Here is a 12,145-nt window from a genome sequence, read left to right on the forward strand (position 1 = left end):
AAACATAAATATGGAAGAGATGTTTTAAAGATTTTAAGATTCACTTTATTTGTTACATGTACATGGGAGCTTAATATCCAAGGATAGTAAGGATGTGGTCTACAAATTACATTGGGAAATAGAAAATGCATGCCAAAAAGGCAATGTTACAATAGTCATGGGGAATTTCAATATGCCAGTAGACTGGGAAAATCAGGTTGGTGCTAGATCCCAAGAGGGGAAACTTCTAGAATGCCTATGAGATGGCTTTTTAGATCAGCTTGTGGTGGAGCCCATTAAGGGATCAGCTATTCTGGATTGGCTGTTGAGCAATGAACTGGAATTGATTCAAGAGCTGAAGGACAAGTGATCATAACATGATTGAATTCAACTTGAAATTTGAGTAGGAAAAACTAAAGTCAGATGTATCAGTATTAAGGTGGAGTAAAGGGAATTACAGAGGCATGAGAGAGGAGTTGGACAGAATTGATTGGAAAAGCTCTCGGGCCCTCTCGACCGGCCACTTTTTGATATAGAAAGGATGTGGCCTGGAAGACTAGTGCACCTTCAGTGTGCCGGATATTCGTGGCTATGGATTCAAGGCTGATGCCACCGCCGCCTGATGTGTCGTAGGAGATGGAAGATCATAAGCAGTGAGCTGGCTGCGGGCTATATGCCCAAAGACCCAAGTCCTTTGGGCACACACCTCAGAAGACACAACAGACTTTTAACACCATAGATCAACAAACTGCTTTGTTATGTCTCTCCTCTTGCTGTGAAATGGGGACATCTTTTTTTCCCTTATTATGGAGAAAGAGAGCCTGTGGTATGTTGATTACCAGGTGAACGAGTAGTCTTTGGGGCACTGCAAGTCTATTTTTATTGATGCTTTGCTGCATGCTTGAGTGCTCAGTGGAGGGTGCCGATGCGTTTTTGCTGGTGGGTAGAGGGTGGTTGTTGCTTTACTGCTGCTTATGATTGCTGGGAGAGGGCTTTGGGGTTCTAACATTTAATTGTCATTCATTCTTTGGGGCACTGCTCTGTTTTCATGGATGTTTGCATAGAAGAAGAATTTCAGGATGTATATTGTATACATATCTCTGAAATTAAATGTACCTATTGAAAAGATTACTCAGGGGTGATGGTAGACGAGCAATGGCTGAATTTTCTGGGAGCAATTCAGAAGGCACAGGATGTATACATCCCAAAAAAGAAGTATTCTAAAGGCAAAATGACATAACTGTGGCTCACAAGAGAAACCAAAACCAACATAAAAGCCAAAGAGAGCATATAATAGAGCAAAAATTACTGGTAAGTTAGAGGATTGGGAAGCTTTTAAAATCCAATCGAAGGCAACTAAAAAGTAGTTAAGAAGGTAAAGATGGAATACGAAAGTAAGCTAGCCAATAATATTAAAGAGTTTCTTCAGATACATTAAGTATAAAAGAGATATCAGACCAATTGAAAATGATACTGGTGAGATATTAATGGGGGACAAGAAATGGCACACAAACTGAATAAATATTCAGTATTAGTCTTTATGGTGGAAGATACTAGTAGTGTGGTGGAAGAGATCACAAGAGTGTCATGATGCCATTACTAGAAAGAAAATTCTTGGGCAACTGAAAGGTCTGAAGGTAGATAAATCACCTAGTGATGCACCATCAATAACTCTCGGAGACGTGAGGTGAGATATAGGCTTTTATTGGCTGGAAGAAAGAACAAGCAGCAAGTGACCAGCACACAACATCCTGGAGACTAAGGCCGGGGCTGTGCCTCCAATTGTCTTTATACCAGGGTCTGTGGGAGGAGCCACAGGAGCAGTCAGCGGGGGGAGGGGGGTTGTCCAGACAGGTATATGTAGTTCACCACACCTAGACCAGATGATGTGCACCCCAAAAAGGGTTCTCAAAAAGGGGGCTGAAAAGATTGTGGCACCATTATTAATGATCTCAGAAGAATTGCTAGATTCTGGAATGACTCTGGAAAATTGCAAATGTCACTCCACTCTTTAAGAAGGGAGTGAGGCAGAAGAAAGGAAATTATAGGCCAGTTAGTCTGACCTCAGTGGTTGGGAAGATGTTGAATCGATTATTAAGGATGTGGTTTTGAGGTACTTGGAGGCAGATGATAAAATAGGCTGTAGTCAGTATGGTTTCCTCAAGCGAAAATATCGCCTGACTAATCTATTGGAATTCTTTTGAGAAATAACAAGTAGGATAGATAAAGGGGAATTAGTTGATATTGTGTACTTGGATTTTTGGAAGGCCTTTGATAAATAAGGTGCCACACATGAGGTTGCTTATCAAGAGAAGAGGCCATGGTATTACAGGAAAGATACTAGCATGGATAAAGCAGTGGCTGGTTGGCAGGAGGCAAAGAGTCAGATTAAAGGGAGCCTTTTCTATTTGGCTGCTGGTAACTGGTTAAGACCGCTTCTTTTTACTTAAATGATGGAATTGATGGCTTTATTGCAAAGTTTGCGGAGGCTACGAAGACAGATGGAGGGTAAGGTAGTCTTGAGGAAGCAGAGGGTCAACAGAAGGATTTATACAGATTAGGAGAATGGACAAAGAAGTGGTTAATGGAATACACTGTTGGAAATTGTATGGCCATTCGTTTTGGTAATAAAAAGGGTAGACTATTTTCTAAATGGAGAGAAAATTCAAAAATCGGAGGTGCAAAGGGACTTGGGAGTCCTTGTGCAGGATTCCCTAAAGGTTAATTTGCAGATTGAGTCTGTGGTGAGGAAGGCAAATACAATGTTAGCATTCATTTCAAGAGGACTAGAATATAAAAGCAAGTATGTAATGTTGAGGTTTCGTAAAGCACTGGTGAGGCCTCACTTGGGGTATTGTGAGCTGTTTTCTGCCCCTTATCTTAGAAAGGATGTGCTGACACTGGAGGGGGTGCAAAAGAAGTTCACAAAAATGATTCCAGGAATCAAAGGCTTGTTATATGAAGAGCGTTTGATGGTCTGGACCTGTGTTTACTCGAATTCAGAAGTACGAGGGATGACCTAATTGAAACCTATTAAATGGTCAAATATCTTAATAGAGTGGATGAGAAGATGTTTCCTATGGTGGAAGTGTTTATGACCAGAGGACACAGCCTCAGAACAGAAGGACGTCCTTTTAGAGTGGAGATGACGAGGAATTTCTTTAGCCAGACAGTGGTGAATCTGTGCAATTCATTGCCACAGGTTACTGTGGAGGCCACATCTTTATGGATATTTAAGGCAGAAGTTGATAGATTCTTGATTGGTCCAGACATGAAGGGATGAGGGGAGAAGGCAAGAGATTGCGGCTGAGAGGAAAAATGGATCACTCATGATAAAATAGTAGAGCTGAGTCGGGCAAAATGGCTTTGAATACTTAAGGTCTTATATATGTCATAACATTTGTTTGTGTCACTGCTGTAGATGGTGAAGAGGCTGGTACAATACAGATACTTAAACCCTCCTAGATTGGCACATGGATGTGAGAGATATGGAGAGTTATGGGCTGTGTAGGGGAGAAATGTTATATTGATTACGGAGTAGATTCTGCCAAAGGGTCTCAGCCAGAAACTTCGACTGTACTTTTTTCCATAGATGTTGCCTGGCCTGCTGAGTTCCTCCAGTATTTTGTGTGTGTTGCTTGGCTTTCTAGCATCTGCAAATTTTCTCTTGTTTGAGGTTTATATTGGTCAGCATTAACACCACAGGCCAAAGGGCCTGTACTGTGTTTTGTTAAATCAGTTTTTGATACAGTTATTGAGTTGAAACCTTAAGAAGAAATCCTCTTACCTGAGTCCTGTAACTTTACAGACACGGTAGCTATCTCTAAGTTGACTGTTTCTGTATAAACTTGTGAGCTGAAATAATATAATAGATTAAACTGATTGAAAACTTATCATAATATAAAATTAATTTTGTGGAATATGTTGAAAGAATTTTATAAAGCAGAATTTTTACAAAAATTCTGCAGGCAATTAACTGTGTGAAACTTAAAAATCCAAATGCAATATATATCTAATAATTCAAAAATTTCAAAATACATTATCAAAGTATGCACACAGTACATAATCGTGAGATTTGACTTCTTGCAGGCATCTACAAAACAAAGTAACACAATAGAACCCATTTAAAGAAAAACCCCACGCTCTAAGATAAATCAAACACCCAACGTGTAAAAAAAGAACAAATCACAGAACAATAAAAAGTACACAAATAACATTAACAGCAGAATCCCAGAAAGTGAGTCATCAGTGCTGTGCCAATGCTTAGCCAATGCAGAGCCCAGCTCTAGTGCTGAAGTTCCTTCATCAATATTTCATGCATCTGGTCCTGTTTAGTACAGGTTTAAATTTAAAACTGTGTCAAGAAGATGGTCCTTACCATTTTAGAAATGTCGTTAACCAAGCTTTGGTACTCTGGGGAACTTGGATCATTAAATTCTTCAGTAAAATTTCTATTTATTATTGTGAAATTAAGTTCAAATGGCAAGTCCCCATCTCTGCCTTCAAATGCTGGTACATTTGTTTGTGTTTCAGGTTGTTGTGGTTCTTGATAGCCTAAAATGGGTAACATTAAAATGCTATCAGTGATTTCAGGGAAACTATAAATGAACATCAGCTCATATGAATGCATCAAATTTAAAATTACAATTAGGTTCATAGTCATATTTTTTTTTTTACAGAAAGTAAGTACTTAATCTTTTTCTCATGTTCTTGGAATAGTTCACCCTGAACTTATCCTTCTTCAGCTAACCACGGCCTGAACCCCGCCACAGACAGTCCCAAGCCCAGCTGTGAAAGGAGGAGAGTTTGACATGGGGTTAGCAACCCCATCATGTAAAAACCCAGAGCTCCGGAAATGCCAACAGAAATTCCGAAGACCTCATCCCTGGGAGAGAAAAGGTGCACTAAGAAGATAGGCTACACCTGGGGACAACATGAAAGACTGGCCCAGGACAGAGGATCCTGGCGAGTTGCCGTTGGAGGCCTCTGCCCCAGTGGGGGTGATGAGCTTAATTAAGCAATCTTAACTTGTGTCTCAAATACCTTAAAAAATCTTTGTGGATATTTGGAAAGGAGCTGCAGGAAACACTGGGTCATTGTGTTTTCTTTGTTGTTGCTTTGGGGGTATTTGATCTTAAATTATTCATACAACTCTATAACGGAGAATGCTATTTGCATCCAACTTAACTTTTCAAGTTAAGTAATGACTGCTTAAAGCATTCTGTTAAATGATTTGAAATTATGCATACCATTTACGTAGAGGCTATTTTTGTTCAATGAATATAAACCCAATTGAGTGATTTTCTCAGTGTTATCCCTGAACTCATTGTAGACATCAACTTTATCAATGATTGCAGTAGTGGGATCATTTTTAAATGAACAAAATGCTTCAATTTTAGTACTCTCCGTGACTGTAGGACTGGAAAGAAAAGGAACATACAATTAGTGAAAGTCAAAATACAAAACTTATTTATTTAAACTGAAATGTTAATATTTCTGGAATGACACACACAAAATGCTGGAGGAACTCAGCAGGCCAGACAGCATCTGTAGAATGGAATGAAGAGTTGACATGTCTAAACGCCAACTCTTTTATTCCTTTCCACAGATGCTGCCTGACTTGCTGAGTTTCTCTAACATTTTGTGTGTGTTATTCTGGATTTACAGCATCTGCAGAATCTCTTGTATTTATTAATATTTCTAGTTATTTTACATAACTATATATTTTTAATATAGATCACTTTTTCTTATAATCACTGTGCAATGATATGGATTGATGTATTAAAATTAGTCTTTTATTGTAGGTTCCTCGAAGATAGTGGCGCGGCTAATGTAGATGAACTGAACACACTGATGAGGGAGAGGGAGGAGTGGAGAGTCCGTCATCATGCCCGATGCCGGCTCCCTAGGCCTGAATCGATGTAGTAGTAGTAAGGATATTTAATATTGTTGATCATATAAAGTGTCAAATAACTGTACCACGAGTTTGAACTGGGATGGCCAATCGTCGAGCAAAGGTTACAATGCTGAACAGTTCAACAGTGGGAAAGGTTCATGACAGCCACATCAGCAGTATTTACTGTTATTTTCTGCTTTTTCATAGTAGTAGGCAGTCATCAACCCCAGGGGATCATGGGTTTGTGCCTCTGGTGGATCTCCAGGGTGCAAGCCTGGATGGGAAGATTTGAAGAACCGGCTGTTGCTCATACAGCAGGTTCCCCCTCTCTGAGTCACTGATGTAGTCCAGGCTTGGCACCAGTGTCGTCGCAGAGGTTGCCAGAGTGAAGTTGTAAACAACATCAAACTGCGTTAGGGAACCTGGCTCCTGATTTCTTCCTCAGGGTTTACTCCCAAAGCCTTTCCCATGGGTGCGTATGGCCACAAGTCAGCAGAGATTTAAAATCAGAGTTTTCCTTCTCCTAGGCGGACTGCTGTCCAAGGCTGACAAGCTCCACCTGACTTTTTACATACTGGCTTCAAAAATAATCTATATATTGTAGAAAGCAAGAATGTCTGACTTTAAAACAACTCTTTCAAAAAATTAAGTCTAAATTAACAGAAACAGAATCAGGTTTAGTATCATTAGCATATGTCATGTAATTTGTTGTTTTGTGGCAGCAATACATAATTATCAAAAACTATAATTTACATTAAGAAACATATATATTAAATTAAATAAATAGTGCAAAAAGAGAACAAAAAGAAAAAAAGAATAAAAGTTAAAAAAAATAAATGCTCTTTGCAGAGATTCTGATGGACCTAATAGTTGGCACTTTTTACTTTACTTTTAAACAAATTAGGTAGCATAAGAGAAGGTCTGTAGGAATGTCTTACCTGAAAGATATGCTGTTACAGGTTGAGAATGTTCTTGCTATCTTGCTATTATCGTACAAGTTGTTGAGCTATCAAAATCAATAGGACATGTTTTAGACATATGGACACAACAGTACACTGATCAATGTCAATCAAATTCATATGACACTTACCAAACTGATAGCTTTGTTTGATTCAGTATTATACTGAGGAGAATTGAAATTTTGTAGATCAGGTGTGAATCTCAAATTGGTTACAATGAAGGTAATGTTATAACTAGGGCGACTCGATTCTCGATTTGGTGGTATTGTCTCTGCCACAATGGGACTTTCAGCTGTAGAGAAAGGATAAAGCATTATACTTGGAATGCGAGAAGCACTTTGCAGCTTCACCAACTCCTTTCTTTTTGAATAAAGAATTGCAACTCTAGAAGGAACTGTCTGTTTATCCTCTGGATCAAAGTGTTACCTTGCAGAATTCTACCTTGCAGTTTTTGGATATCAATTAACCCATCTGGGGCGGTATGGTAGCGTAGCAGTTAGCATAATGCTATTTTAATGCCAGTGACCCGGTATCAATTCCCACCACTGTCTGTAAGGAGTTTGTACGTTCTCCTCATGACCACATGGGTTTCTTCCGGGTGCTCTGGTTTCCTCCCACAGTCCAAAGACATACCGGTTGGTAGGTCAATTGGTCATTGTAAATCGTCCTGTAATTGGGCTGGGGTTAAATTGGGGGTTGCTGGGTGGAGTGGCGCATTGAGCTGGAAGGGCCTGTTCCATGCTGTATCTCTAAATTAAAATAAATAAACGAATTTGTTGGTGCATATTCCTGAAGTGTCCTAATGAGAATTTACAAGGTAGATTTTGCTTTTTTTTAAAAAAATCTGGATTGTTTAATTACTAAATATTTTAACTTTCTGTAGGAAACAACATTAACCGTGATCATAGTGAACATACGCCTGCACACAAAAATGAAAGCTGCTTTTAAAAGCACACCACATTTCAATATTATTTAATGTCATTTCCCATGCACAAGGGTAAAGGAGAACAAAATAATTATTACTCTGGATCTGATGCAGCACAAAAGAACACAATAAGATAAGGAACAGAATAATAATTTAAAAAACACAATAAATATGATACGTAAGATAGCTTATATACATAGATTAATTGTACTATATTTCCATGAAGTGACACTAGGCACAGAAGTGTCTATACATAAAGGTGACTCTAACAGGAAATGATAAAGTAGTGGTGGTTGGGGTGTGGAGGGCTGGGTTAGTGGGTTGAGGTGTTGATCAGCCTTACTGCTTGGGGAAAGTAACTGTTTTTGAGTCTGGTGGTCCTGGTGTGGACACCACATAGCCCCCTTCCTGATGAGAGTGGGACAAACAGTCCAGGAGCAGGGTGGGTGGGATCTTTCATGATGTTGCTGGTCCTTTTCCAGCACTTTCAGCATTGTTATATATCAGTTGATGTAAATCAATAGAGAACGACAGTATAATTGCCAAGTATTTGAAAGATACCTCTATATATGCAGTAAATATTGGCAAGGGTTAGCCAGCAATGTTTTATGCATGGGAAATTTAATTCTGCCGGAAAAACCACTGACAGAAACATAGAAAATCTACAGCACAATACAGGCCCTTTGGCCCACAAAGTTGTGCTGAACATGTCCCTACCTTAGAAATTACTAGGCTTACCTATAGCCCACTATTTTACTAAGTTCCATGTACCTATCTAAAAGTCTCTTAAAAGACCCTATCATATCCGCCTCCACTACCGTCGCTGGCAGCCCATTCCACAAACTCACCACTTACTGAGTAAAAAACTTGCCCCTGACATCTCCTCTTTACTTACTCCCCAGCACATTAAACCTGTGCCCTCTTGTGGTAACCTTTCCAGCCTTGGGAAAAAGCCTCCAACTATCTCATCATCTTATACACCTCTTTCAGGTCACCCCTCATCCTCCGTCGCTCCAAGGAGAAAAGGCTGAGTTCACTCAACCTATTCTTATAAGGCATGTTCCCCAATCCAGGCAACATCCTTGTAGATCTCCTGTACACCCTTTCTATGGCTTCCACATCCTTCCTGTAGTGAGGCGACCAGAACTGAGCACATACTCCAAGTGGGGTCTGATCAGGGTCCTATATAGCTGTAACATTACCTCTCAGCTCCTAAATTCAATTCCACGATTGATGAAGACCAATACACTGTGCACTTTCTTAACCACAAGAAGCCCAAGAAATAAAAGGCAAACCTTCCTGGGGCCCAGAGGGGCAGAAGTTTAGAATTAAGGTGGATTAAAAAGGCACAGTGTTGGGATTGGTGAAGATGAGTTGAGCAGATGGTTGGCCAAAGAGTTAGGGAAAAGAGGGTTCAGACTGAAAGACAGCGGGGATTTCTCAGAAAGTGTAGCAGCTAGGGCAATGCTAGACAGAAAGTAATATCAGTCATTGATGGTCAGGAATTGGGAAGATGATGGTTGATTATCAGGGGTAGAGGGGTTTGGCCATGTTTGGGATCTTGGTATGGTTCAAGCTGGGCTGGCATATAGATAGCTGGCTAAACTTGGGTGTAGCTGCAGTTTATTCAGGTTGATATAATGGTTGGTGGAGGGGGTCAGGTATAGATCAAAATCTTGGGTGGGTGTTAAGATTGGGGACCCTTTTGAAGAGCTGGGTTAAAATAGTTACTTAAAGAGGTTCCCATTACCAGAGTGGGACCTCCTCAGACAGATTCCCTTTAAGGAACTCTGAATCAGGCTTAAATGTACTGTAAAGGACTGTTCTTGTGCCACAAGTGTAGTTGCCCTTGTAAGTGTAGATGACGATGGTGGAGCCGATGTCTAGCCTTGTGATGTATGCCTTTGGACACTGCCCTGTGTACCCGGGATTGGCCAATTCACAGGGAACCAGGAGAAAAGACTCAAACTATTTTAAATCCCAGGAATAGGCTTTTCCGGGCCTTTGAGCCTCACCTTTCAGCAACCCCTGATTCAGTCCCAGCCCCGTCACAGGACAACTTATAATAACCAACTAACCTACTAATCAGTACATCTTTGGACTGTGGGAGGAGACGGGAGTACCGAGAGAAACCCACACATTCCAACGGGGAGATGCACAGATACCTTAGAGTTGAACTCTGAAGTTTGAGTTGTAATAGTGTCGTGCTAACTGCTACACAACCGTGGTGCCCAACGTTTTCAATTAACTTGAATTATGTGGTACGTAAGAAGAGGGCTCAATGCAATTCAGTTTTTTAGGAGATCACTTTTAAAGATTGTAATTGAAATCACAGTCATTCAACCAATATTAATTTGCTTATTTATCTCTCTCCATTAGGATCCATAACCCTTGGTTAAAAAGAAGTCTGCAGAGGTTATTAGTGTTGACTGAGTTTTTGGGACAGCATCGGTTAAGTAAGTGTCTGCTCTGGTGAGTAGGCAGCTCTCCTGACTGTTGCTGACTTCAAGTGGTTTCCTCTTTTCAAATTTGCTCTTGAGGTCCAAGTCAATTTTGGATTCCAGTGGAGATTACAGTTCCTATTCTGTCACAATTTCAGTAAGATTTTCTGTATTAGCATTAAAATAACCAGTCAGATTCAGATTTATTTATGACATGTACATCGAAATATGCAGTGGAATGCATCATTTGCATTAACAACCAACACAACCTAAAGATGTGCTGAGGGAGACACATGAGTGTGGCCATGCATTGCAGTGCCAATCTATCATGCTCCACAAAATTGAGCAGATGTTAAGAAGTCAACAATGTTTAGATACACAGAAACTATACTCACTGACTGAAAGAACCGCTTCATTGTAATCTGCAAAGAGAACATGATATTTAGGAGACATTTTAAATGAAAATATAATAAAATACAGAGAAATGTAAAAGAACAGAATAATCCATTAAACATAAATACCATTTACGTAGAGGCTTTCATTGCCCAGTGTATATGCTGCTAAGGCAGTGACGCCCTTGGTGCTGTCTTGGAATTCACGGTACACAGTGACCCGGTTAACTTCTTTAGGGTCAGGATTGTTTCTGAAAGTGCAGTTTGCAAAAACTCTGCTGTCCTGTATATTTGATTTGCTGCAAAGTAGACGAATGAACAATTAAATAAGGAGTTATTTTCAAATCCTTACTATCTTTTCATACATTCTTTTGCATTAACATAAGATGCTGGGGCTGAAATTACTCACATGTTTTATGAACAGTTGCTCCTCTTCTGCCAGCAAATATCTGAATAGTCCATGAAGACTACCTCACTATTTTTGCACTATATTATAATTATTGTATATTTTATCTATTGTACTGCTGTTGCAAAACAACAAATTTCATGACATATGTCAGTAATAATAACCCTGATTATGATTCTTATGAACTATTACTGTAATTATGACTGCATTCCATGATTGGAACCAATTCAATTATGTCAGAATCAATCAAAAGACTGTTTGTCAAGTGTTTGATTGGTACAAAACAGTATGTGCAGTTATTTGTAGCCTTTCCAGAAGGTCAAAATTATTTCTAAAATGGCCGATTGAGATCACCTTGATATTTGTATGTCTAAAACAAAACAAATGAATAGTAGATAAAGTGCATCATGAAAGAATATTTAGATTACTTGTTTGGAAGGCTTAAGGTTTGATACAATTTAAAATGTGGATTGAGATCATGAGACCATAAAATATAGGAGCTAAATTATGCCATTTGGCCCATTGAGTCATCTCCACCATTTCATCATGTCCGATCCATTTCCCTCTCAGTTCCAATCTCCTGCCTTCTCCCTGTTTCCCTTCATGCCCTGACTAATCAAGAATCTATCAGCCTCTGCCTTAAATATACCCAATGACTTGACCTCTACAGCTGCCCATGGCAGTGAATTCCACAGATTCACCACTCTCTGGCTAAAAATGACATAAATATTTAAATACCATGTATAAATTATCTCTTTAGCTAGAGGTTGGTGAATCTGTGGAATTCATTACCACAGATGGCTGTGGGGGTCAGCTCAATGTACATTAAAGCAGAAATTGATAGGTTCTTGATTAGTCAGGCCATCAAAGGTTATGGGGAGAAGGCAAGGAAATGTGGTTGAATGATGGAGGTTGGGAGGTGATAGGTGGAAGAGGTGAAGGGCTGAAGAAGAAAGAATCTGATAGGGGAGGAGAGCATCCATGGGAGAAAGAGAAGGAGGTGGGGAACCAGAGGAGGTGACAGGCAGGTGAGGAGAAGAGAAGGGATAAAAGGATAGCCAAAATGGGGAATGGAAAAGGTGAAAAGGAAGGGGGGAGAAATTACAGGATGTTAGACAAGTCAATGTACATTGAGCAAACACGAGGA

General features: G+C 39.7%; 1 protein-coding gene across 1 annotated transcript in view; it reads right to left on the minus strand.

Moving 5' to 3' along the window:
• The window catches only part of LOC132405958 (mucin-16-like), a 37,406-nt gene that overhangs the window by 10,014 nt on the left and 15,247 nt on the right, over positions 1–12,145 (minus strand). The window contains exons 15-21 of the mRNA XM_059990994.1: positions 10,722–10,891; positions 10,596–10,622; positions 6,966–7,126; positions 6,814–6,881; positions 5,229–5,398; positions 4,358–4,533; positions 3,767–3,834 (exon numbers count right to left, since the gene is read on the minus strand). Coding sequence (XP_059846977.1) covers positions 3,767–3,834; positions 4,358–4,533; positions 5,229–5,398; positions 6,814–6,881; positions 6,966–7,126; positions 10,596–10,622; positions 10,722–10,891 — 840 coding nt within the window. The remainder of the gene's footprint in view (positions 1–3,766; positions 3,835–4,357; positions 4,534–5,228; positions 5,399–6,813; positions 6,882–6,965; positions 7,127–10,595; positions 10,623–10,721; positions 10,892–12,145) is intronic.

Source organism: Hypanus sabinus, chromosome 16 (genome assembly GCF_030144855.1).
Source record: "Hypanus sabinus isolate sHypSab1 chromosome 16, sHypSab1.hap1, whole genome shotgun sequence".
NCBI lineage: Eukaryota > Metazoa > Chordata > Chondrichthyes > Myliobatiformes > Dasyatidae > Hypanus > Hypanus sabinus.